The 27,879-nt window shown below is 41.0% G+C and overlaps 2 protein-coding genes across 7 annotated transcripts; both read right to left on the bottom strand.

The window, feature by feature from the left end:
• Positions 1 to 66: 66 nt before the first annotated feature.
• Positions 67 to 14,473, bottom strand: zfand4 (zinc finger, AN1-type domain 4). The gene is made up of 10 exons (XM_078273826.1): positions 14,127 to 14,473; positions 12,218 to 12,529; positions 11,042 to 11,117; positions 10,239 to 10,306; positions 9,904 to 10,090; positions 9,352 to 9,499; positions 7,589 to 8,821; positions 6,003 to 6,057; positions 1,805 to 1,922; positions 67 to 1,161 (listed from the first exon to the last, which is right to left on the bottom strand). Exons 2-10 carry the CDS (start codon positions 12,399 to 12,401, stop codon positions 1,026 to 1,028), a joined length of 2,205 nt encoding a protein of 734 aa, XP_078129952.1. The 5' UTR covers positions 12,402 to 12,529; positions 14,127 to 14,473; the 3' UTR covers positions 67 to 1,025.
• Positions 14,474 to 14,961: 488 nt separating this feature from the next.
• On the bottom strand, positions 14,962 to 26,016 carry washc2c (WASH complex subunit 2C). Of its 6 annotated transcripts, none has more exons than XM_078273820.1 (31): positions 25,864 to 26,016; positions 24,506 to 24,631; positions 24,107 to 24,271; positions 23,884 to 23,952; positions 23,567 to 23,761; positions 23,358 to 23,451; positions 23,207 to 23,268; positions 23,052 to 23,108; positions 22,849 to 22,956; positions 22,475 to 22,559; positions 22,240 to 22,299; positions 21,992 to 22,116; positions 21,802 to 21,892; positions 21,641 to 21,694; positions 21,352 to 21,552; positions 21,099 to 21,247; positions 20,834 to 20,944; positions 20,262 to 20,354; positions 20,073 to 20,174; positions 19,853 to 19,966; positions 19,586 to 19,761; positions 19,301 to 19,439; positions 18,529 to 18,966; positions 18,281 to 18,409; positions 18,036 to 18,137; positions 17,755 to 17,829; positions 17,490 to 17,549; positions 16,890 to 17,117; positions 16,067 to 16,771; positions 15,790 to 15,961; positions 14,962 to 15,661 (listed from the first exon to the last, which is right to left on the bottom strand). In XM_078273820.1, exons 2-31 carry the CDS (start codon positions 24,629 to 24,631, stop codon positions 15,516 to 15,518), a joined length of 4,431 nt encoding a protein of 1,476 aa, XP_078129946.1. In that variant the 5' UTR covers positions 25,864 to 26,016; the 3' UTR covers positions 14,962 to 15,515. The 6 variants fall into 6 exon arrangements, with proteins under 6 accessions (XP_078129946.1, XP_078129947.1, XP_078129948.1 ...); XM_078273821.1 differs by having other exon boundaries at positions 21,992 to 22,113; XM_078273822.1 differs by having other exon boundaries at positions 23,567 to 23,740.
• Between the last annotated feature and the right edge of the window lie 1,863 nt (positions 26,017 to 27,879).

The following is a 27,879-nucleotide window of genomic DNA, read 5'->3' as shown; positions in this document are numbered from 1 at the left end:
TTGAGAACACTGCAAAGAAATTACAGCAGGGCTATCTGTTAAAAAACAGGTGTTGAGTCAGTGATGTACAGTATGTATGGAAAGAAACTTTATTAGATCAAACCCCTGTAGATATTATAACAGCATTTAACGTTTTTGCAACAGCTGAGCAATAAAAAAAGACTTACAAAAGATTTTTTTATGGCAACCACCTTACTTGTAGACATAAATACCATAAACACCCCCTCCCCCCAATCCTAATAACATTTACTTGATAGGATTACAGATTACAACTGACAATCACACCAACACACATTGCATACTTGCTATTTTAAAACCTTAAATTTAAGTACTATTTATTAATAATAAATATTAAGTATTTCATCAATAAGTGGGTGTCCTGTTCTCTTTTAAGAAATATTTCAATGTTAGTGATGTCGGTATGTATGTGCCCATGTAAGAAAGACATTTAGAGGTGAAGAATATAACAATCTGGATGACGACAATTAAAACACTTCATAACACAAACAGAAATTTAAGTATCCTTCCCCCCACAATAAGGAAAGTCAAATGTATAAATATGATAGTTCTAAAGTGCATCTGTCAAAGACTTGTCGAATGAAAAGTCATCAGCGGTCCTATCTTTAAAAAAAAATTTAAAAAAAAGGCTGACAAAACTAAAACGTGCAGCAGATATATTTTGCAAAAACGACCTACATACAAGCAACGGTTTTTTTGTTTTGTTTTGTTTTTTACACAATAGAAAAAGAACAAGGTAACAGATAAAAATGATAAACATCTTCACATTGTCAATTAGAGATCATTAGTTCTTTGCCATTTCAGTCTATTCGTCTGTTCACACTTGGATTTACAGACTATTTTATTAAAATTTTAAGCAAACCTGGCTGATAAAAAAAGCACACAGTGGTGAATTAGTTCCTTCTTTCTACTAGAAATGATTTTGCAGACTCTCTTCCATTTAGTCGGTGTGACCTGTAGTTCTTCAGGTTGTTCTTCCTCTATGAAGAGGAGAGGGGTTGTCGGGTCTAGATCTTAGGCAGCTTGGGAGCACTAATGAGAGGGTTGGTTTCTTGCAGAAATCTCCGTCCGGCACTCTTGTAGTCGAAAGTGCAGTCATGTGTCTCTGCGTAGCGGTGGGTGGCACAGAAGTTGTGACCACACCTGAAAGATTTAGATAAACAGTTATTTTGGTATTTATGCAAAGATCTAGAAACAATACTTTATATATTTATAGTGTGTGTCCTGACATACCTCACAGTCAGCAAATAAAAACATTGTTTTCTTCATCAGCAAACATCATCTGCTCAATCATCCAGCTATTCTGCTTATTCTGAGTATGAATGGACTCCTCCATAGCAGGGTTTTCATAGACTGAAAGCCTCCTCATGTGCAACACTATTTCTATTACTTACATTCTGCAATTTATTTCATTCATGAGTACTGATATTGAGTAAATTACATTACTCATTTTATCAGAGAAACATCACAGTTAGTCTTTTGAACACAGTCGGGAGCTCTACGTTACATACTGTTGCATCAGATTCAGGGTGTGCCCAGGACGAGGCCCGAGAGGGGGAAGCGATCCGGACTGATGTCGTAAAGAGAAACTTTCATAATGCTAATAACAGAGACGCGTTTTCACTGGAGAGATGGCTGTGAGACAAAATGATGAACTAGGAAAAGACCACTTTCTACTAAAACGGCTGCTTCAAGGACAAGAACGAAAAATAGAGGGAGATTTGATTTAGAGTCAGGCAGCGAGTGGGTGAGTGAGTGCAGGTGGAAATGCTGGAGGCAGTTGTACCTGCACTCGTAGCTGGTGGCCAGGCCAGTCTTCTTGCCACAGAGGAAGCAATGTTTTGAGCTCTTCTTCTTGCTGCCTGTGGGAGGCTTGACTGGAGGTAGGTGGTATGTTGGAGTGCCTGAGAATAGAAACAGAAATATTTACTTTACAGGAGTCAGTGTGGAATTACTGATCGTGTAGTGAAAAAGTTTGTAATAATGTACACACAGTCCAGTCACGTAACTTGGCTCTCTTCTGTAAATAATAAATACAATTCCAAGGGTCCCTGATGTCTGCACACAGCATAACTGGAAATGTTTAGGAACATTTTACAAACTTTGCTTTAATTTGTGCTTTCTTTAGCATTTCACAGACAGAAATGTGCTCATGCAAGATCCATCACAAAAATACTGAAGCTATAGGCGTTTTATCTGTACGCATTTAGCAAGTTAGTAACACTAAAAAACGACAAAAACACGACGGTGACCAACGTCACACACTTAGGAAAACAATAAACGGTTGAGTTTAGGAAAAGAACATTGGGGAAGGCTTTATTAAAAAAAAAAAAAAACAACACCACCACCACGATCCCGGCTCTCCTGGGTGATAGTCCTGTGTTTTACCCATCCGCCACCAGGGTTAGGCATCGTTTTGATTTTAACGATTCTGATTCCAAATCCGATTCTTCCTTTTGATTCCGGTTCTTATCGATTCTTGATTCCGATTCTTTGAGGGGTGGAGTTTAAACGGGTCATATGCTTATTTTCACAAATAAAGGAAAGTTTTATTTTGAGTCAATGGTGGTTTGCAGTTTTACCGCTTTTTCAATGTAAAATAAAGTCAGACTAGAGCGCTGCTTACTGAGCTCCAAGGCTGCAACACAACAAGTGCCTGGCCGCTTTGGAAACCAAAACTTGCGCATGTTAAATTGGGAAGTGATGATCGGATTTGAAACCAAATCCTATAAACGATTCCAAAGATTCCAATAAAGAAACGATTCCGATGGAATTGTAATTTTTGAAACGATTCCAAGTAGGAATCGGTTCTCGATGCCCAACCCTATCCGCCACCCCAACCAACCTCTGTCCTTTCATACTACTCGCTACGGCGATGATTCACATGTAATTTAGGTCAATAGAGGCCAAACGGCGTTGATAAACACGCTAAACAACGATTATGAGCCTTGATAACACGCAAAAATGGCATACGAATTGCCGTGTCATACATACGCCACTTAGTGAGATCAGTCTGAAGGGAGGAACATTGCATTTCTCCCTATTCAGTACTTTCAGGCATGTTGTACTTCTTACCAAACCCCAGCAATGATGTCAAAGCAGCCATTTTCACCAGCTGTCAAAAGGCAAAACACCTGCTGTGAAATCAAACATTGGAGTGTGGCCAGAAATGCAATATGTTTTTTTTTTAAGTCTCACTGCCCTGCAATTCTAAAAACCTGTCAGTATTCACCATTTTACTTTGTTTTGTTTCTATCGTATTGCCATTTCACTGAGCACGAGGAGAGTGCTTTCATACCATGCATTACGTCGGCCTTATGTTGGCCTTGGTTTATGATAAAGTGTACATTTTAAAATGATTGTAGTCAACTAAATTACATGTAAACAGTAGTAAATTAGTGACGTCATGTCTTCATATGAACCATTACCATTAACCGTCATAATGTTAGTTAATATTTTAGAAAACTAAATGTTAATTTCCTACGTTAGGGAACACCGGCTTATGTCAGCTTGTACCCGTGATAATCGTGTCTGTGGAAGCATGCAGCTCGGCAGGGTTTGTGAGCTGTGGGGGATACAGGAACATACAGATAAAACTGACAGCTCTGTGATGAAGATACAGGAAACTCGCCGTCAAGCAGCTGGGCGTGGAATTGAATTGTTATTTGTTTTGTGCACTTTAACCTGCAGCCTTACTGAATACAGTGGTTTCAAATGCATTCAGAGCCAAGCACATTTCCCACATTCTCTTGTTTAGTTCACTTAACTTGAATTTGATTACATTTTATAAAGGGCTGTCCAAATCACGTTTTCTTTGCTCCCAGTCCTAATCTCATTAAATACCCTCCGTATTAAATGAGTTGGATTAGGATTGTTCTGATATGTGCACAGCAGCACTGCAGGGACATGGTACAACGAGAGACAAAGGTACCTTTTTTGTAACTTAAAAGTATGTCATCTTGTGTCACACTTTTTTTTTGGATAATTTTTGGGGTTTTTAATGGCCTTTGATTGACAGGATAGCTTGAAGACAGGAAAGGGGAGAGAGAGGGGGGACGACATGTAGCAAAGGGCTGTGGGTCAGATTTGAACCCGGGCCGCTGCCAAGGACTCAGCCTACATGGGGTGCACACTCTACTGGGTGAGCTAGAGGTTGCCCCAGCTTGTGTCACACTTGCTGTCAGTGTTGAGATCTTCATTTAAACTCCTGGTTGTGTTTTTGTTTGTGTTGCTCTGCAGTTCAGTCACTGATAACCGAGGAAAAGGTTCCAATGTTTTAATGGAGCTAATTGAGATGTTTGTCAAAGCTGGTGTACCAGGAGCACAATAGATCTGCATTACAGACCAATCAAAACATGATTTTTTTTAATAAGTCTTACTTTTCTAATAATTTCCAAGGAAGTTATGAAGTAGTAGTTATTCTAGGGAAAAACTTCTTTCTTGAAATAGCTCTATTTAAACCGAAGTAAATAATCGTTTCATTTCTTTACTAATGGGAACTATCCAACAGTGTCTCTATTTTTTCTATAATTAGTACCAAATTATACAGTTTGTTCCAGGAAAACGCTGGGAAATTATTATGGTAAAAACAGATTTGTAAAATAAAGAGTTACCAACTGGATTTAGCAGAGCAGTTAGGGACATCCCGATTTGACATAGACATTACCTAATTGTGACACAGTGAGAACCCATTTTTGCAACAAAACCAAAATACAGAAATGCCTCATTTACATAAGGTGTGCATTCAGATTGTTATGATCAGATTGATCTTAGATGCATTTCCTTTTTATTACCCTAGATAAGTCACTAAAACAACTTATCAAGCTGTACTTCAAAAAGTCAAAGTATGAGGGAAAAGACTCTTTGGTCTGGTGCCATGAATGCCAAATGCTATTATATCCACAGTGTACAACTGGCAAACAGCCAGCGGACCATCATGCATCATCATTATGAGGTTTCTTATCAGACGTGACTATGTCCTGACTGAGGAAACCATAAATGAAACAAAAGAAAATAGAGAGCACAGGAAATCTCAGTGGAGGGATGACGCACTTATCAGGACAACAACATAGTCAGAGCAATAATAGAGTGAAGAGGCCACTCAAGGAAAGGAGTTATATCCAGAGTCCAGTCTTGAACCCCACTGAAAATATATATTGAGTTTTCCCAAGAATGCCCATGTATTCTGACTGCTTATGAGTATCTACAATATGTGGAAGAATGAGAGAAAAGTGTAGGTGTGTAAAGCGAGGAAAGGCAACCCCAAAAAGACCAAAAGCTGTAATTACTGCCAAGAGTTTAAAATGTATCTTTTAAGGGACTAAATTAATCTATTTTTAATGACCCATTGAGGTATGAACACCAGAGTCAGCATACTTAGTGGCTCTGATAGATGGTATATCTTTTGGAAGCCCACTCAAATACCAAAATAATTTCTGTAGATATTATGTATTCCTTTCTGTGTGAAAAGGCAGTTGAAAGTAGAGACTGACTTAAAAGTAATTTGTGTGCAGTCGTTGGGTTGTTGTGTCGATTCTTTGAACACCATCAATACATGCTCAGCCTGTGGGAAACACTGATGAACAAATGTCCAGTATTAGAAGAAAAAAAAAAAGTACCTTGACTCACTACTTGATATATAGTTATCCTTATGAATAGCCTAAGCATATTAGTGGATGAAATAAATAAGTGAGTGTGCTTGTGTGTAGGCCTGGCACCTTCTGTTGTTTGTTCTGCAGTTATAGCAATAATGAATATTTAAAACCACTGCGGTGCTTTGTTGTAGCGCTCACACAACATGCACTGAAGGATTTCACATTACAACATCCTCTCTATATGCGACTGCACCTCTCAAGACCTGCATCGTTACTTCAGAACCATTTGGCTACAATGCACTCTGGTACAGCAGATGGCTGTAAAGTCCACAACTCAAATGTGCAACCCTACCACCACAACTCAACACTTTCTTTGTGCGTCTCCCTTACCTAATCTCCCGAATGAAGTCATGACTCCCCCGGCTGATTCAAGAGTGTTGGTGGCCTGCGAAAACAACAGCAACAGGACATATTTTTAGAGCAAAACAATGCAACAATAGCACTGCTTTTTCCTGAGAAAAATCTAAACGTTTTACTCAATGTTGAGCTGGAAAAGAGCTTTAAGTTGTCACTATTACTGTTGAAGTAATACAAAGTAAGTATCATTAGGAATGAACCATACACAACATCAAAAATGGAGGTGTATATCATTTGAATTATACACAGGTGTTTATGTAAACAAAAAGACACTGAGAAAACTAATATGGTTGTGAAAGAACTGATGTTCCTAACAGAAGGGGAGATCATTACAAGATGGACTCAAAGATTATTTTTGGACCTTAGCTATTTTCCATGAATCACAATATTTGTATTTCTCCTTGTGCATCAAATTATGCCTTATTTACAAGGCAGTGAATATTGCTTGATACATTTTGATATATTACATTTTCACATTGTATCAATTGAACCTTACATGCAGTATACCGTGTCACATATGGGTTAATGTCTGATTGAAGTCCAACTACAGCATTTTAATAACATATTTAAACTGACAAGCTGTGTGTGGGTATTTTTTTCTCTCTTTTTTCGCTCTAGGGCTTGAAGATACTATTATCACCCCATCTCGGGGCAAAACTCATATCACGACTGACCATTTTCATCTCTAAATGACTCATCAGTTGGATATTGAGTGAAATTTGTCACAACATGACATTATAAATACTTGACAGTACAATGTATGCAGTTTTTTAAAAATCTATTTTGGTCTACTAAAAAAATAAAGCAATCTGAGTCACTGTGTTTAAACTGATTCAGATCTTCTTCAACAATTCAGTGACTGTCATATCAAGACATTGCTGTGACAATTATATCAAAAAGAATTTCCCATCACCCACCTTTACTTTTAAGCATATGCTACCTTTGTGGGTTGGGATGAGCATAGTATAAGTTCCGGTAGTCATTATTACTAATATTTAGTGAGTGCACTTTACAGAATACACCGTTTAAAAAAAAAGGTACTGTTATGCTATCAGTGTAGTGTCTTTAGAGAAGTGGGCGTGGTTAGCTGATGGACAGGGTCAGACTGACACATCACATGAGGGGGCGTGGTGTAGTTGATCTGATTTAACCCAGCCATTGCAGGTGTGTGGGGATTTTGATTCAGCAAGCAGAGGCGGAGAGCCTGAAGCAGCCGGACGCTAAAGACCACACACGCTGGAGACAAACATTTTGGAAAACTGGTTCTTATTGAAAACACTGCTTTTATTGAAAATACGTTTTCTTGTTTCCCACAACACAACTTTTTATAAATACACCTTTTAAAACCTGAACTACAACACAGAACAGGCTAACGGAGTCCCGACGCTGACAAAGGACCCTGGAAAGCTTTGTTCTACGAGCCCAGGTTAGCGTAGCCTTGTAACAGTACAAATACTTAAACACTCAAATTATTCAGAGAATAAAACACAAACTGAGGATTAAAAACTATTCCACAGATTCAATCTGAGCAGCAAACACTGACACCTCTCTGTACTCACCATGTAAGAGGCTGCTGCTCGGTGTAAAGGTGACATTTGTCTTATCAGATCATCCTGAAGAAGCCGGTTAGTTGGGATGGATGGCAGCAGGGGGCCAAGGCTGCTCAGTCCTGAGGCAGTGGCAGGGGGCAATGCCAGTCCCAGACTCTCTCCAAAGCCATCCTTCCTGTTGCTGCTATCTGCAGCCCTTGTGGAGAGAGACGCTAAGAGTTCAGAGTTGTTTAGGGTACCCATTGGCTCCTTAGATGCTTGGTTGGCCATCTTAGTGATGCCTCTTGCTTCCCTCTTCGAGATAAGCTCTGGCCTTTTGCCAGGTGACTCCACTTTAACGCCACAAAGGCGTGGTGGATGAGTTGACAAGGTGGTGGAGGGGTGAGGGGATGTCCTGGCTGGCTTCACTTGTGCTGAGGATTGTGCTTGAAGGTTGGGCAGTAAACAGGAGAGAGTGGAATCAAAAGCCTGAGGCAGCGGCCTGGTAGAAGTGGGTGATGAGGTGGAAACGGGCAAGGGAGAGGGGGGGCTGATATGAAATGGTGTGCTCTGTGTCCTCTGACCTCTGCTGGTGAAAGTATCACTTGTCCCAAGTGTCCAGGTACTGAGTGGGGAGGGGGAGAGCGGAAACTGGTGCTGAGCCCCAACCTCGAGGGACCGACGACCTCCCTCTGGCTGTGTGGACACATCCAGACTCAGAGGGTCTAACAGTTCCCCAAATGGAGCTCCAGGTTGTGCTGGCACCACCAGCCCAGGAGCTTCCTCTAATAAACTCAGCCCGACTGCCTCCCCTGCAGGCTCAGTGGGGTCAAAGGTGGCTTCAGGTGGCCCCCTGATACACAGCGGAGGGAGCTGAGGGTACACACAGTCCCTCATCAACCTGGTGCTGCCAACGTCCAATCGGGACACTTTAGGAGGGGGCCGGATCTTTGCAAATGGTGGGCATGTCTCCCATGGCTCCTCCTCCTGAAGCATATAACAAGAAGGCGAGGAGAAAGAGGGAGGGGGTCGTCTAGGGACAGAAAAGTGGGCAGAGGTTGCAGCAGCAGACGGCGGGGAAGGTTCTATGGATTCATGATCTGTGATTGGAGGTAGTTGTGCATTTGATTGCCACGGCTGGTTGATCTGGGGGTGCGAACGAAAGAGGCGTTGATGGTGACGTGTGTTGGAAAGTCCTAGAGAGCCACCGCAGGGTTGTGGGCTGACAGGGGGCCGTGGTTTTACCTTTGCCAACTTCTTCGGCTGGAGGACAGAGACACAGACAGAGACCGTTAGATTATACCACAGCACCCTTTCAAACATACTGTATATTTTCAGTATTTTTCCCCAGTCTGTAAAATTATAAAATCATAGTGCTTATCTCCTCTCTTGATTTAGGCTGCTTGTATAAATTAATTATAAGCATAAAAAAATCTTTAAAGAGCCAGTACAGTTTAATGTCATGAAAAGATCTATCCTCTCACAAACATATGCAAATTGTTTGACGCAGTACATCTGCATTATGCAAAATGGTTGCAGGCTACCATTTTTAGTCTATGATTATGAAAAGCAGGATTCTATTTGGTTTCATTATTTTAGGGATTGAAAAAAATACAACCATGAAAAAAAAAAAATGGCTTGAAGAATAGCTTTCACAGAAAGGGGACAATTCCCGTTTTCCATAGCATGTCTACATTCAAAATGGTGTGAAAATAATGTGTGGCGGCCACATTTGCCCTCTCTGATAGGCAGTACAATTTTAATAGGTTTTTGTGATCTCAGTTTCTTCCAACCTTCTTGTTGAGGTTCATGTCCTCCATCTTGGCTTTGAGTAGCTTAATTTTGTTCATGGTGATGGAGTTCTCAAGGCTTTGCTGTTCAACTGCAGAACTCGCTCCATCCTCCTCCTCCTCTGCACACACATTGTACACCGAGCCACCACTGGAAAATATGAGAGGCAAAAACACTCTTCCGATTAATGATCTAACAAAGCTGTCAGCAGTCTCTTCAGTGGTCCTGCTCACTTAACTCAGTGCTACACCACTGACTGGTGACTACCACTGGATAATCAATGTTTATTACTCAACTCCACACTAGCTGTATAATTAGTTATTTATCCTGTTTTTTCCTATTTGTGCCTTTTTTTGTACCATTCTGAGTACTCAGAACCTAATGCAATAGTCTCTGTTTATATTTCATATGTTACTGTATGTTTAATGATGAACAATGTGAGATAACCCCTGGCCCTATTCCTTTTATATGCATAGTTTAGTATTTGGACTGATAATACAATGATATTATACTTGTGCTTAAAAACAACAAGGACAATATGACAATATCCCAACCTCAGAGATTCAGACAGAGGGGTCAGGGTTCCATCTCCCCTGTCGACCACTCGGAAGAAGTTTAGCTGGTCATTTTCACGATAGACCACAAATGTAACCTGCTTGTTGGCCAGGCTTTTCTCACAACCCTCCTCCTTTGTGCTCTCCATCAGGTCAGTCACCTCTTTGATAGGATCCTCCATGGTTACTGACAACAGAAGAGAGGGGGTTCTGTGGTTAAAACGATTTAAATTCCCAAATGTGTTAGAGAATTTATGAAAAATCTTTTGATATAATGGAAAACAACAGATGTCCAGCTGCCATGTGACTTTTCAGTTCGTTGGACTTTTCCTTACCTCTCCTGGTGTTAATTGGGCCTCCCCTCATAGCTAAGACCAGTTTCAAAGTGCAGCCCTCTGCAATGCTGCAAACACAAACAGACCGATGATCAATACAGCAGAATAAGTGAAGAGTATTGTAACCTATTCCCCAGTGTATGTTATTGTAATGGGAGAGAAGAAAATAACAATTGGCAACATCTTTACTTCTAGGGTAATATGCTTTACTTCAGAGGCAGAGGGGAGATGCTCTGATATAAAGTAAACAGCACTCCAAGGTTCAGGATGATTTCCAGATGAACTTAAGTACACAACTGGGAATTCCTCTGGAACATTTGTTTCTGATGAGCAGATGTTTCATTGCCTTACTCTGCCCCTCTGATTCTAAAACTTCAAAGCATGCTGCACGGTGTTAGGCAAGTCTAGCAAGATAGCACCAGACGCTGTTCATGTGGAGAATTAAGTGACAAGCATTCATAACAATATATACCACCATCTGCAGTCAGCAGAGGACTGGAGGGTGAGGTCTGCATCTCGTGAACTGGCAAGAGTGGAGGGGCAAGCTCTCTAAATAGGACCAGTATGCCACTGGTCTCATCTGCATCCTGTCTACATCTCTGGCTCATTTACGATTTGTTGAACTGAATTAAGACGGAGTTACCACCGCAGCAGGAAGGCTTTAAAAGTGCACATGCAAATTACTCTTAATGTACACAAGGTGATTTCAAACATATTGCTAGTAATTGGTCTTGTTTTCTTTGTGATTTTGCCTCGGTGTCAGTGCTCTGTAGGACAGAAAGGTTCAGCAGGAATATATTTACCCATAGTCATGTAGACAATGTTCATCATCCAACTCCAGATTGTTCCAGATAAGGTGTTGCTGGGCAACAGGGATACCTTTAACAAGCAAAATTGACAAAGACCTGTTCATATTTCATATACTAAGTTCACTAATCTGACCGACAGGCAAGTTGGGAATGCTGCCAAAAGAAGCATCCAAACACCACTAAAGATGATTCATGTCTGCCCCCTAAAGCCAGAACTATGTTAATTGCTGAAAAAGGGTAAATCATAAAAAAAAACTTTTAGTGGCACAACTAAAACTAGATGTGCTAGTGTTATCTCACCATAAAGACAGCTTATCTTACAGCTAAAACTGTCAAATACATGAGGTTGGTTGGACTACTATATGTCTACAAATGTATCCAATATTGCAAATTAGACTAAAATAATAAGACTCCAGTTGAAGGATGACAGCCTAATGAATACAGATGCTCTCTAGAGCTACTCCTTGAAATGAGATGGAGTGTATGTGTAGTCAGGAAGCTCTCTGTGCCCACAATGAGTGAACTGGCTGACCCGGCGCTGGAGGTGAGCCAGTGTTAGTGAGTGAGCATTGGTCCTTTCATTGCAGAGTGGTTTTCTCCATCACAAACACATTTGGCCTGGCTGTCACACCTCCTCACACACAGAGCACAGAGAGGCCTTTCTGACCAAAACTGGAAACGATATGAAAGGTCCTAAATGTTGTTTTTTTTACCAGCACACAATAGCTTGAATTACAAATAAAAACTGACAGACCTAACACTGGTCAAGATGTATAGTGACAATAAGTCTAAGTGCTCTTAATTTAGAGTGTAACCATGAGTTTTCTGCCCATTTCTTTTGTTTGCATCTATTGTTTTTCCCACAATGTTACATTAAGTGTGGTAAGTAGTTCTGATCCAAGTCAACAGCACAAACAACTTAAAACTTTGAGAAGATACAGTTGTGCAAAACTGACTCCACAGAGCAGCACACATGACTGAAAAACTGACCTGGCAAGAGACTGAAAAGACCATACAAAATGGTCAAACAAATTACTTCTCATCTTCCCAGTCTATCGAAAAATTGATACAGCTTGCTGGCTCAATCAGTGCAATACCTTGACTTATAAAGTATGGACACTATTCCCAGTAGGCTAAAACATGCAAACTACACATTGGTGTGCTTTGTACCTTCCAGCCTCTGGATCTTTGCCTTGACTGAAATGACAGCCTCAAAGGGCAACACACGCAGCTCAAAACAGGTCCCTGTCAGGGTCTCTATGAAGAGCTCCATAGTGTCATAGAAAGGGAGCTTATAGTGAAAAGCTCCCACACTGTCGTCATTAAAGAAGGGTGGCTCCTTCCTGTCGGTCATCTTGGCAGGATGGGAGAGAGACTTCGGGGATATGGTTAAATGGGAGGGCTGGCCCAAGATGAGGGAGAGAGGGACAGGCACTGCTCACTAGCCTCATGACCGTCACACATCATGCAGGATGACCACAGCTGTGAGTAGAAACAAAAGCACTGCATGATTATCAGAACTTTTTAGAAGGTTTGATTAGTTTAACCATTCCCTGCAAACTAGCTTCCCACAGGTCGAGGAATTTATTTGTGATAATCTACGCTTTGGAAGTCGGCTCAGAATTCACATAGCATTCAAAACCTAACCTCTGATAGCCAAGTCATTTTTGATTGTACATGAATGCACCATTTTGACAGACTTTTCAATAAATCCATGTATGCAACTGCATTTTTTTTGCATAGACGTGTGTGTGTGTGTGTGTGTATATATATATATATATATATATATATTTATTTATAATTGTATAAATGGGAAACACTGCACGCCCATGTGGGGCACTGACAAAATGAATAACATAATGTTAAAGACTGAGCTATGCACACGATGAGGTAGTTTTGTAGGTAACGCAATTCGGATGGACCAGTGGTAATAGACAAAAATATGCTCATATGTAATAAAAAAACAACTGTCCACAAGACTGAAACTGTCTTGTAATACATGGAGGAGCAATTATTTTAGGACAAGGGCATGTATCAGTGGCAGCAGACATGCACAATCCTCTCATGAAAAATTCAGTGAAGCATATAAGGCCTTGGCCAAAATTCAAGAGGATCAGGTGTGTTACATAAGCCTATCAGTGGTATGAAGTGTCCTGTGCCTGACCGCAGCCTCTGACAGATCACTTGACTCACCAACATCTTACAAAATTGAATGCGAGAGGCAGGTTAGTCCAATCATGCTTTTATTTATTCTGAAAAAAGAAGCAAGCTGAATTCAACATTTGAAATAATGTTATATCATATAACCCACAACACTTTAGTTTAAATGTGTCCTTCCATTACTTAAATGTAAGTAATCTAGTTAACTTAAGTTTTTCTCCTTGGAACTATTATATATATTTTCTGGGTTGGGACTGATGAGACTGATTAGCTATTTATGTTATATTTGAGCTTGTCCCTTTGTGTTTTGGAGTACAGTTGTACACAAGCTAGACCATAGGCTATATTCCACACTGTGATGAAATGAGATATTCCACTTCACTGGGGCCTGACAGGAGCTCAAGTAACTGTTAACCACTTATGCCCACATAGGCGTAACTTACAACACTAAAGATGAACTGTCTCTCTGATTGTTGGCTCTATAATTTTAGCATACGAGGCCTGAGGTGAACCCATTTAGAGAATTAAGGGTTGTCAAAACAGGCCAGTCCCTGAAGAAAGGTTAGGTTAGGTCGTCATGTTACAGGCGACGCTATGACGTTATGCAGATTCAATCTGCATAAAATCTGAGATTGCCTCTGACTACATTTAACCTTTTATACAACGGTGGTTGGCCGCCCCACCACATTAGAAGCCAAAGGCCACGTCGGCGAAAAGAGACTAAATAGGTTAACGTTAGCTAGCCATTAAGCTAGCTAGTTGCCTGACAACGGAGCTGAATGGAGTTGGAAGTCGCCGCAATCCGGCTAACGTTAGCAAAGAAAGGTCACACAAGCAGTAATAATTATACCTCCCAATTTTCACTAAACAGTTTAAAACATTGGTTAACGTTGGTACTGTATTATTAAAACCTGCTTACCAGTATCTTCTGCAATAACACGGCAGTGAATCCCGTCTAGCTGCTGTTAGCTTTCGTTGCCATGTTAGCCAACAACTCAAACAATGGCTACCTTTCTCAGTGGTTGGCTAGCAGGCTGCTATGCTACATCCATGGGCTTCAGTCCTTTACAGTCCGGTGTTACGTTAGCTAGATGTCGACGGTTGCTTTCAAATCTAAGCAGCATTTCATTTCCTAAAAACTACACACGGAACAAAATAGACATGTCATCCGTTGTGGGTCGCCGTGGCCCCTTGTTGGCGACATCATACCTGTCAAAGGCATCTAAACAACACCTTTGTCACCTCATTTGATTGACAGACAAAGGAACCAATTAGCGCCAGGGATGGTGAGGTGGGCGGAAAATACACACCCCGTGTTCACATGAAGCCGTTTTTACTGTACACGTTAATAAAATGATATACCGTCAAAATGTCTGTTTTCAAATGCGTGTCAATTTGTAGCCCTATGCCAGCAAAAAGATAATGTCATGTTCAAGGCACAAACAGAAGAATGTAATGACCCACTTACTGTGGGGGAGGATATATAACTTCTAGCAGCCAGGTGGGTTTCCTCTTTAAATGCAAATAAGGGAGCAGCTTCGATTCTTCCTTTTTTACTTTAATAATACTGACCGCAGCAAAAACACTAACCCTAGCTCAATCATACAAAAATTAAACAGAAATGGTGTTAATAATCACAGATCTAAAGTTCCCTTTCTTCGGAATGGGCTTCCTGCTCATATCAGACACGATCGATATCGAAGTCTAGACAGACAAAACGCAAGTGACTTGGAAATAATCACACTCATTTCAGATAGCATAAAATATGTTTCTTTTTAGTTTTTAAAAATTAATTTTTCATTTTTCATCACAGCCAAAGTTAAGAAATTGATGAATTTCTTATTAATAAAAACATTGTCAAAATGCCTAAGACAGTAAGTAAACACATTGATTTCTCATAACCATGATATGGCACAAACCCAAAAGAAATGGAATCTCAACATGGTCAAACCAAAGGATAAACATCTTCAAAACAAACAAAACAATTTACTGTTAATTTCTGCAGGCTTTGAGGCTAAGCATATGATATGCTTATAAAGTGCTAGTATGTATAATAAAGATTAACAGTATATAATACATGTTACATAATATGATCTGATGCGAGATGATTTTGGAAGTGCTGTCAGAAGATGACTGGACTAGTTTTCATCTGAGTCTTTATCTGGGAAAAATAAGCCCCAGTATTTATATGAATTCATATGAATAAATACTCTATCAACAGTGTATCCAATCTCTAATCTTTCAGCGATCCAAATGACAAAAGAATGAATCCACAATTGTACAAATCTGGCTTCTCAGAAACAACAGTTCACTTTCCACTAAGAGCATTAAGTGGATCATCAAATAAGTCGCTTGAATCCGCTGCTGTACTGGTCTCCTGAGACAGTGGGGTTTTCTTTGATTTATGGGCAGCCTTCGTCACTGGTTTTACTGTGCTTGGTGAGAAGATGTCATCTTTATAGAACAGAGAGAAGGACAACATATTTAGTTAAATATGCCAATTAAAAAAGTTGGAGCACAGGACAGACAGTATCAAAAGTGTATTTAAAAATAATGCCTGCATGCGTTTTATTGTTTCTTACCTATGTCATCATAAAATATTGACTTGGTCTCTCCCTTCGTCTTGGACCTCTGTTTTGGTTTTAAAGTGTCCGTCAGGTCAGCAAAAATGTCTATGTTGTCATCGAACAGGCTGGCGTCAGGGGTCTTCTCTTTGTGCTTCTTGTGAACTTTAGGCACGGTGGCTACTTCATCCTGAGAACATAGAAATTCAGCCGATAAGGAAAGAAATGAAACATGTTCTTATGATGTAAAAGAAAACCTTGACAGTATTACCATCAATGTAAAATAAAAAGGTACCTCGAAGATGCCCTGCTTTGAAAAACTACTGCTGTTCTTGATTTCTTTACTACTTGGTGATATGGGAGTGGAGCTGTTGCTCACTCCAAAGATATCCTCATCATCCTCATCTTCTTCCAAAAAGGATGAGGCCATGGCTTTCTTAGTAGTTGACCTTGGTTTGACCTTTTGGAAAAGGTCATCAGTGTTGGCATCAAAAATGGATGGGAGAGTGCTTTTGTCTTTGTCTTTCTTCAATCCCACCCCACTACTGGCCTGAGGTTGTGTAGTCTTGGTAGTCTGTCTGGTAGAGGATGTGTTAGGGACTGATGTGGCCCCAAACAGACCGTCGGAACCAAAAAGGTCATCCTCATGAGAAGACGGCAGCACCATGGTATTGCTGCTGTCTTTACTGGATTCTTTCTTTCCAGCGTTTGTGGATACTGGCAGTGTCAGTACAGAGGGTCTGGGGGAGATTTCAGAGAGAGAGGATTGAGGTAAGGAGGCGGGCAAGGCTGCGGGTGCAGCTGAGTTAGGTAGTGTCGGACTGGCACGTGTCTGGCTGGACCTGTCTGGTGGCGGTAAGGCTAAACCAGACAGACTGGGGTTCGGCCCGGGAACATCTCCACCCACAGTCTCTTCTTTATCCTTTAAAGATCTTTGGGCTGCTTGCTGCCTCGCTGCTCTGGACTGGGGTCTCCGTTGTACAGAACCTTTGGCACGACTCTGCATGACAGAAGATTTGCACCCACGATATCACGTCAGAAATCCAAGGGATGGGAAAGCAACTAAAAGAATTGTAGATAACATATATTATTCTCCAAGCCAGGGATCAAAAACTCACCTTGTGTGCGCTCTGCAGTGTTGTAGCCTGGACTGGGGCGTCGAAGCTCACTCCTCTCTCACAGTCCGTCTGGGCTTCTACAGGAGTTGTGGTGGGGCTGGGGCTCAGGCTGGAGCTGGACACCCCAGAGGAGGAACTAAAAACGATGCCAGGGAGTACACTTACAGCTCCTTGCGTACCGGGGACAGCACCAGGGAGCAACGCAGCGGGGTTGATCATCAGATTGGCCTGAATATAATAAGATCAGAGGCATCAATACAATTTATCAAGGCTAAAAAGACACCATGGAGAGAAAAAAACCCAAACAGGACTGTGGATGGAAATGAGGCAAGAGCAAGATGCAATAACACTGAAAGAAAGAGCGAGCAAATTCTTCCAGTTTAGCAAAATGAATAAAAAACAGATAATTATCTTCATTTTGGTAGTCATGCTGCTGTATCGTAGCAAAGCTTTTAAGTTGGAATATGAAAAAGCCCAGACAGAAGACACCTTAAAAGAAAAAAAAAGGTGTAAGAGGGAATAGAAAAGTCTTTCCTCAGGAGGAATCAGAGTCAAATGACAGGAATGAAGACTTTTGATTAAATAAAACAGAAATATTACTTGAAGTTTCCCAATCCTTGATGAGGAATCTTTAGGTTTTACAGGGCTTGGTGCAGGTTTCTGTGTGGTCAGATTACAGCAGATTCAGAACTGTATCCAATGAAGGCATTTCTTGTGTTTATCTAAAACAGCACTGTGTGTAACAGCTAATACAACAGCAAACCCTAAATCAAAACTGCATGGACACACAGGTATGTGTGTTTATGGCTCAAAGAAACAAAACAGCCCATGATATTATTGGAGTACATGTTTACTGTAGACTCACCTGAATCTCCGATAAAGATTCTGGACTTGCTAGTGGTGCACTGTCATTAGGTGTACTGGGCTTCTCTGCTACTTTCTGAAAATGAAATTGAAAGAGGAAGAATAAGAGAGGGATGAAAGTTCTCCCACTGATATAACATTTGTGGTTCAAATCTATGACTAACACAGCTGTCAGTGGCAGTTCAAGCACAACAAAGACAAGTCATATCTGAGGAGAGTTAGACGTTAGGGAAGCAGGTATCCAGCATAATTGTTATCACTAGAAAATAATCAAATTGCTACCGGAGGAGGAGCCTTTGGCTTGATAGAGCTGAAGAGGTCATCCTCATCGTCATCTGCAAACAGACTTTGTGCTGCCGGCTTCACTGAGCTGAGCTTGGAGCTCTAAAAAGTAAATAGTCATGTATCCTTACCATCTAGTGAAAGACATCTGCATTTAGACACAGTATGCAGTTGAGTAAAACATGCTGCTTGCAGAGAGAAGAGAAACAGATCTTCAAACAGATAAGCACATCTAATATACTGACCCCAGCTTTCTCGGAGGTGGCAAACAGGTCAACATCTGGGTCATTGTCCTTCTGCTGCTTTTGACTGAACAGCAGCTCCTCATCCTGGAACACACCCGTGCTCTTTGCTTGTGGCCGCTCCTCTGTAGGCTGTAAAAATGTTTTTACAGACACACATTTTAATACCTCGACTGCAGGAGAAACAGCATACGAATGCAACTTAATCATTTTGTCACACTATTCTTAGGTTTACTGTAAATGGCACAAACCTTTAGTGTGTTACTCGCTGTGGGTTTACTGGGTGTGAATATCGGCTCATTCCAATCAGAGTCATCTTCCTCCTCGTCATCAAATAGACTAACAGTGTTTGTTTTGACTTTCTCTTCCCTCTTCTCCTCCTTCTTCTTCTTGACACTTGGTGGTGGGCTGTCCTCAGAGAGGAAGCTGTTGTCATTGTCTACTTCATCCAACGGGCTCTTTGTCTGCTTGCTGGCAAGAACGTTGATGCCTCCAAAAAGATTGACTGCTCCGGCAGGCTTCTTTTTACCTGCGCTGATCTGTGTTGAGGTCGCTGACGGGAGCAGCTCAGGGCTCTTTGCTGCTGGCTTCTCCTGCTCTGAAGGCTCGTCCTCTGCTGCTGTCCTAGAAACTACGACCTCCTCCGATTTCTCTAACAGGGAGGACGACTGAGAGGCCACAGCAGGTTTCTGAAGAATACAGGTATTAAAAAAAAAAATTAAAGCTCAGTGTGGAAGATCATTTAAATTACATGGTGTAATGAATAAACTATTACAGAATCAAATTGAATACATTATAACAAATATCACTGTTGTGGGCAAACTCATAGTGCCAACCTGATTTTCTAATTTGGTGTTTTCTGTTTAATTGAAGGATCTAAACTAGTCCTGTAGGGGTTTAGGGAAATTCTTTCACCCCTTGAGCTTATTAAATCTTTTTAAAGCCCACTGGAGGTTATCTTCAAAACAAGAGATTGTTTTCATGACAAATGTAAAAATACAAAAGATTGTTTAGTGTACTCACTTTAACAGCTGGGACTGCAGTGTTTATGTTGGTAGCAGGTTTGATGCCAAAGAGGGATCCTTTATCTTCATCATCATCATCATCATTATCGTCACCCTCATCTTCAAACAAGAGAGCAACTCTCTGAGACTTCTTTTGACTATATGAAGAGCGACAGAACGAGAGGATAGGTAAGAATTCCTGGCAATACAACATTTTTAAAAAGTATTGTGAAAGTGATTTTAACGCAATTGTAACAGTGAGCAGATGTATATTTGCACTGTTCCTCCTTACAAGTGTACATACCTTGACTGTGTTGTTGGAGCAAACAGGTCATCCACATCGTCATCATTGTCAAAGAGGCTGCTTTTGTGAGACAGTTTGGCACTGGGGAGACTGGAGGGGGCACTGGCACTGGACTTCATCCCTCGAGTCTTGACCTCTGATCTCCCCGCACTACTTTTAGAACCCAACCACTGGTCCTGTCATTCAAATATTCAGGATGTATCATGTGGTATTCTCCATTAAATATTGGTATGCAGCAGTGAAATATGACTTTTTCTATTCTCATACCTCGTCATCACTGAAGAGGGAGCTGGACACAGACTTGGACAGACTGGGTTGCGGTGTAGAGGCTTTGGCTTGATTAGGTTTCGCTTTAGATTTAGCTGCAGATGCAAACAGATCCTGCAAGGTGAAGAACCAGATTATTGTAATTTACTCCCATCAAAAACAAACAAACCTAATTCAGTTGTGTTCAGAAGTGTGTGAAATAGTAGTTTATTACTCTCACCTCTTCTTCCTCATCATCAAATAATGACAAAGGGGCCTTGCTGGTTTTGCCCTGGCTCGTAGGTTCAGGCTTAGACTGGCTCTTAGGGATGGCTGGAGATCCCTATGGAAGGCAAATACATATATAGTGTAATTACAATGTATTATTACTATTATCACTTTTTTTTCCAGTGACGTTTCAGAGCCTTACTTGGGTGTCTTCATCATCTGAGAAGAGGCCTCTGGTCTGGGGTTTCTGAGTCTGCTTGACAGCAGCCTTCGCAGCATCCGGAGCCGGCCCATTCTGCAATGCACAACATAAAGATGAAAATGTAATGTAGTTAACTTTCTAAATTCCTTTTTGAAAGTATGAAGTTTTAGTCTTGGAAGAAAATACTGGTAAAGAGCAAAGAGAACTGAACTGTATCAACAGGAGTAAAGGCCAGCAGTGCATTCTCAACTAAATCAAATTTGGCCTTTTATCAGACTGCACTTAAATACTCTGAGTAAACATCAATATAATGACTGCAACAAAGTCTGTTCATTTAATGGCATCCATGGCTGATAACTGAGCTCGTGAGTCAATGTAGGAGCAGGCACGACCTCAAAACAAAAAGTGAACAGTATGAACAAATGAAAATACACTGAGGCCTTCAACCAGTTGATGGTGTATTAGGAGGCAGTGCAAAACCTTTTTGGTCAAAAAACTGCCAATTTGCATGTGAAAACACAGCAAATTAGATTTTGTCAGGAGTATATTGATACACAATGATCTATTCAGACCTCCTCAGATTTCTCTGACTCCTCGCTGGTAGACGACTGATGTTTTTTCAGGCCCTCACTGAGCAAGCTTTGAGTCCCGGGTCCAAACATGGAGATGGCCCCTGCCGGCATCTAAACATAACAATGAATCATCAGCATAGGAACTCTTCTCCAGGCCACAAAACACTATGTAGATATACCAAACAAAATATGTAAGTCATACAACTTGAAAAAAATAATACAGTAGTGTTCAACCGCATTGAGAAACTTGAATGTTGCTCTTTACCTTTTTCTCAGGTTGTTTAACCTGCTCTTCCAATACCTCCTTCTTGCTCTGGGCTGGAGTTGGCGCACTGAACTTCTCACTGAAAATATCCCCATCCTCATAGTCTTCGTCGAAAAGGTCAATAGCTTTCTTGGGTTTCTCCTGTCCAGCTGAAAAAAAAAAAAAAGGAAAAACAACCAACACATGGTTTGAGGGTGAGGATCCCACCTGAACCTGGACTGTAGAACTAAAGTGCTTATTCTCACACACTTACCAGAGTCTGACTTTTTCAGGCTTTTACCACTGAAAAAGTCATCATCCTCATCCTCATCATCAAACAGCCCACCTACTCCTCCACCAAGACTAGCTCTTGTAGGAACTTGTTTGGAGGCAGCATTGGTCTTAGGAGCTGCAGTCCCATTCTCCTTGCTCTCCACTGAACCAGAGTCATTCCCTGAAGTGAAGAGGCTGTTATCTGTGGAGACAAAGTGATTTGGTTTGGTCGTGGATGATAAAGCAGACAAGGACATGATATTAGCTGTCATACAAGTAAATGCTACTACCTGGGAATATTGAAATGGCACCTGCTGGAATCTTCTTTCCAGGTCTGTCCGATTCTTGAATGGAAAAGAAAAGTGATGTGGCATCTGCTAGTCTAGTTTGTACCCATCTTATCCATATGTCTTTGTACATATTTGTCTAGAAAGTCTGTGTTAGGTCTCACCTGCAGTTTGAGCGGGGCTATTTCTGCTCTCATTCAGCACCCTTTTCTCTTCAGACACAGGAGGTTTTGGTGCATCAGAGAAAAGATCACCCTGAATGGCATAACATAATACAGCACAAATCAAATCCTGGCTGAAGATCAGAGTATATGGGTATGAATAAGCTCTAAAAACTCATTTAGTTTAGTATACCTCGTCATCATCGTCAAACAGGCCTCTCCCTCCACTGAAGAGGCCTCCTTTCCCTCCAAATGGGGAGAAGTCATCATCATCCATCTTCGGTGGCTTAAACATATCATCTCTGTCCTCTTCAGCTGCTGTTACAATGTACATAAACAATACTGAGGAGCAAGCTGGGAACAATGGGCCTGCTGTGGAAACAACTAATGCAAAATTAAACAAACAGTTTGAATTGCACTGCTGATGAATGAAAGTCCTACCCTGTGGCTTTGAAGGCTTTGGTTCTTTCCTGCTTTTACTTTTCTTCTTAGATGTCAATGCTTCCAAGACATGACATGATGGAAACACAAAAGCCATGAGCATGCACATGCAACAATAAAAACGATACTTAAATCCCAAATGTAAACTTTGATGCTGTGTTTTGCTTAAATTAAATATGAAGAGTGGGAGTAACAAAAGTGAGACGATACTACCAGTTGGTTGATTATGACTTACATGCGCGATCTCCTTCCGGTTTGTTAAGTGGTTCACCTTTGATTCGGGCTGCCAGCTCATCAGCAAAAGACGATGGGCCTGTGTTCTGAATGTGACATAAAAACTGATGATTAACAATGTCCCTGAGATACATCATATCTGAATGATTTCAGACTGAAATTACAAATAACCCATTCACAAAAGAGTCACACTCCCTCTGTGTGTGTTGTAATCCAAGCCTCTCTGTTTTTGTTTTGAAAGCCGGTCCGGTAGTGCATGTGGCCATGAAAAAACATATATATTGCACGTATTGGGGAACTGTCGTGCGGAGGCAATCCTTACCCGCTGTGTTTGAGTACAGCCGCTTTACTCTAGCAAAGTTGTAACAGGTATACCTTTGTGTCATCATCATCATCCCTGTCCGATTCTCTGAATATGTCAGAATCGTCATCCTCCTCCTCTTCATCATCATCATCCTCCTCATAACTTAACATGGATGACTTCTAGGTGAGTGTGGGAAGAGAATTCAAAGTTAAAAAGTTGTTTTAGTTTAAATGTAATCTTTGAAGTGTTTTGGCAGCCAGCCAGCCAAGCTTACCTTTCTAATATTATTGTGACCTTCATCTTCCTCTTGATTGAAGTCCTCATCTGAATGCTGTTGAATAAATAAATACATACATGCAATGAGGTTTTCATTTTCCTATGCAAGATTAAAAACCTTGACAAATACTGAAAGGAAAAAAAAGGTCTTACAATTGCTTCTTTGCCATCTTCGCTCTCAATTACACTGTCTCTGTCACTGTCAACTGACATTTCTAAAAAAAAATAAAAAATAAATGATACAGGGGGGAAAATTTACAGTATAATGTAGTAGTGCCTGAAGAAGCTGCCATAAATAGATTACCATCACTTGAGAGGTCACCAAGTCCAACGTCCTCGTGTTCCATGAAGGCATGGGAACCAATCAGATATGGAAGTGGCCTGTCCACATACAGATCCTAAAAGACAAGGACAAAAACAGACACACAGGATAAAGTACATTTATGTAAAGATGCGGTATCACATGCATTTCTGCAGTAATCATATATTACTGCGTCATGATTAGGAGCACACCTTGGGCTCCAGGATGGCCTCCACTCGGTCTGTGACCTCCTCATCCTCTGAATCAGAGTTTCCAGCTTTGATGTCCAGATGCTCGAAGGCTGCCTCCAGCACTTTCAGACCATGGTTTACAGCTTCCTGCATCTTAGGAATCATCTCTGCCTCTTTCTGCTCTCGAGTCTTCTCCTTTAGGGAAAACAAAACAGACTGTGGCCATATTATCCTTGAAATAATAATACTGAAAAGCGTTATGCAGTTTTATACTGGTTGGTCAGTGTTGTAATCCATGCCATCAAAAGTTAGGAGCAGGAAGGATGAATTATTTATACCTGCTCAGGCCGCTTCTCCAAAGTATCAGCCTTGGGAATAGTGTCTTCTACCTCTTCATCATACACTCTCTGTAACAGAACACACCAGATAGAGATTACATCATGTAAACTGCAACATTTTAGTTCCAAAAGTACACGGAACTAAAGTAGACTGAATTGTCACAGTTATAGCACAACAAGCAAAACTGTAGTAGAGCAAAAAATGTGTAATTATATACATTACATTTTCTATAAACTGTGTATTGGAAAGCATGAGAAAGTCGTTAAAAACAGAGTGCAAGCAGCTATCTGTGGCCTTGGTGTCACGGATCAGACTGTCCAACTGCTTTTCAATATCATGCGTCTTTGACAGCATTCTCTGGGAGAAGTCTTGGAGGAACAGGAAGAGCTGTAAAGAAAGAAAAAGACCTATAAAGACAGCAACAGTTGCAGAGTTCCTTTCATTACACCAAAGTAGAACACCTTTCACAATGCCCTCCACTAACCTGTAATGAAAATCTTTTTGTAAAATAAATGAATGCGCACGACTCAGATTCCTGCAGCATGTTTCAGACTATTTGAGAACAGATTATGATTAATTACTTGGCCTATTACAGAGCTGGGGACAAGCTTGGACCCTTACCCCTGAGTCGGCTGCCAAGGACCAGTTGGCACTGCTCTGCCGCATCTCTTCAAGAGTCCAGGGTCTCTCCCAAATCTGTTCACTCGTGCTTGGGCCATTTGCTATTCCCTCCGGCAACCCGCTCATCTGCAATCAGATCCCTTGTTGTTATTGGAATTTATAAATCATTAAGGGAAAACCCAACTTAAAAGATTTTTCCTTCTTGTGTAATAATTTAGCTCACATATCTGTTTTAATTTGTATATTTGAACCAGTCTCTGCTGGATGTAAACAGCTGAGAGACTATTTGAATGTGGAAGCTTGTTGGAGGAAATAACATTTAGGTAACTTTAAAAGGCAACAACAAGATGTCTTTTGTAAATTTGCAATATTGCCAAAGCCCAAACCATAAAGTGTAGTGATGACATCTACAAACAAGTCATGGAGCATTTGGAACAACTCTCAGGACACTGTTGCAGTACAGATGGTGATATCACTAGGATAAAGGAACAATTTCCTATGGATGCTCTGTATTTAGTTGCTAAAAAAAAACAATACTGTGCAAACACCGAACTACTGCATCAGTTAAAAAAAGAAACCTACTTTGGAAGCATTCTAAAACTTGGTCATCTCGGCTCATATTGTTGACAATCTGTATTTAGCCCTAACATAACAAGTACAATAGTTGGCAGACAAAGTAAGGTCTGTGGCATTACTCCACAAAGAGGACAAATAAATCATAAAAGATGCCTCCCTTCAACTGAACAACCAGTATGAAGTGCTGCCCTCTGGTCAAAGGCTTAAACCTCCCCTCTGTAAAATAAACCAGGCACAAAAATCATTCATTCCAAATGTTTTTTGTCATTATTGTGTGTATGACAGAGCCCATTCTATTGGAAGACATTTCCCACAGAGTCAGATTCATTGCGAATAGACCCAGTCTAAAAACTAACCGATGAGACAATACATTCACAGTTGATCTGATTTCCTTCTCATGTGGGGACTGTCTGTGTGTGCAGATATTGACTTTAGTTTAAAGGGTCACTGAAATACCACACGATAAATTACATATTAACTTGTAACGTTACGCTCCATTTAACTATTGTAGTTTTACTGCTACATCGGCGTTACCGATACAACAAACTAGCTTTGGCAATGCAATAAAGTTACAAATTTGCGGAAGACAAGATGTTGCGTCCATATAAAGTTGCCTAAGTGTTATTTCCTCCTACTAGCGAAAGACTAGCGAGAGAAAGCGGGGACTGTTTGGCTAGCAGCTAGCTTAACTTAGCTAACTAGCCAACACCAACGTTAGCTACAGCTGTTCCAAGCAACACAGAGTATTATATCAATCCAAATTTGAGCGCTCTCGTGCTTACCTTGAATACCTCTGGTCAATCGCTGTCCACGACTGTCAACTGTGGTCACAAACGACGTAAAAAATAAGATCGATTATGCTAAATTTGGCCTTTCTCTCATTGGTCTTCTGACAGGTCAGCCATGTTCTGTCTGCAGACAGTCACCTGACTACTGTCGCCTAGCAACGTAATGAAAGTGGGGCGGAGTGAGTGGAACCGACCGACCGGGCAAAGCTGTTGTGCCGCTTTGAGCCTGTCGGCGATTTGCATACGCCTCGCGGGAGAATGCACAAAACTACCAGACATTGTAATGATTTCTACGCCAAAGTAACGTTACTGTTTCAAACGATTTTTTTTTAGGGTTTCGGCAATGGTAATACATTAACTGAAGTGTCTTTATTAGACCTAGTAGCATTTCCCTGATACGATTGGTCTGAATTTGCAAGGTTTCCTTAATCATTCAATATTTCTGAGGGCAAACTCTTTGGAGTTCTTTTTTTCTGTGTTTATAAGCGTATCCCACAGTTATATTAAACTGTTATTCGTAAAGAGGGTTTAAAAAAAATATGTCAAATCCACTGTTACGTAGAAATCACTGTCCAGCCAAAACAGTACAACATATTATTTGGTATTGTTTGATCCTGGAGTGTCTGAAGAAAAGGAACTGGTTACATAAATGCAATACTGAATTTGCGTTTTTAATGCATCGAGTTGTTATAGGCGCAGTCAGGCGGGATAATAATGCTAATGGTCGCTGCAGTCAGTGTGTTCATTAGACAGCTGTTCAAAATGTATAAGTAAACTTTGGAAGAACATAACCTCTCAGTTATTGAGAATGCTGTTAACTTACGTAGGCTAATGAAAATAGTTTTGTAAAACAAATGAATGCAACAACTTTTGACTGCAATGCAATTGGAAATGATAAACTTAGCATAACAATTAAGGAAATTTGTGTTTGGTAGATTATTTCTCTGCGGTAACAATGCTTTTTTGGCAATAAATCTTATACTGTTGGAAAGCCTGTTTAGTTCCCTTTCAAATGGTGCCCCATTTGTAAGAAACATGTGTGGGATGGGCAGCAGCGCTGAGTATGTGGGTTGCGCCCATGAACATTTTGCCAAATCTTCTCTGCCAATGCCAAACAGCTTATTCTACCATGACTCGTTTGGTGTTTGGTAGATTGGATGATTGAAGTTTGAAGAAACAAGATATTGGCAATTTAACAATTTATTCATTAATTTCACAAACAGGAGCCTCAGTAGTGTGTGGAAGAGCCATACACAGCCACAACAGCCTGGCACCTCCTTCTCATGCTGGTCACCAGCCTGGTCACACACTGTTGTGGGATGGCATCCCATTCTTCAACCAGCATTTGTCGCAAGTCAGCCAACGTGGTTGTGTTGGTCACTCTGACACAAACAGCACGCCCAAGCTGATCCCACAAGTATTCAATAGGGTTGAGATCAGGACTGCTGGCAGGCCATTCCATCCTCTCCACTCCCACATTCTGGAGGTGGTCTCTGATAAACCCCGCCCTGTGGGGGCTAGCGTTGTCATCTTGGAGGATAGAGTTCGGTCCCAGACTGTGGAGATATGGGATTGCCACTGGTTGCAGAATGTCATCTCTATATCTCTCTGCATTGAGATTGCCTCCAATGATGACAAGCCTTGTTTTTCCAGTGAGGGAGATGCCGCCCCACACCATCACACTGCCTCCACCAAAAGGTGTTACTCTATCGGTGCAGCAATCAGCATAGCGTTCTCCGCGTCTTCGCCACACTTTGACCCTACGATCCAACTGCCATAGGCAGAATCATCCAATCTACCAAACACCAAACGAGTCATGGCAGAATAAGCTGTTTGGCATTGGTAGAGAAGATTTGGCACATTTTTCATGGGCGCAACCCACATACTCAGCGCTGCTGCTCATCCCACAAATGCACATGTGCATCAGTTTGGTTTGAAATGTGCGGGGGACAGAGACACATTTGGAAGTGCTGGGTACAATGACGCATTCATTTTTCTTTTCCTCTTTCG

This window comes from Sander vitreus, chromosome 17, assembly GCF_031162955.1.
Source record: "Sander vitreus isolate 19-12246 chromosome 17, sanVit1, whole genome shotgun sequence".
NCBI lineage: Eukaryota > Metazoa > Chordata > Actinopteri > Perciformes > Percidae > Sander > Sander vitreus.
The sequence above is the reverse complement of the archived record's forward strand: the minus strand, read 5'-3'. Positions and strand labels throughout refer to the sequence as shown.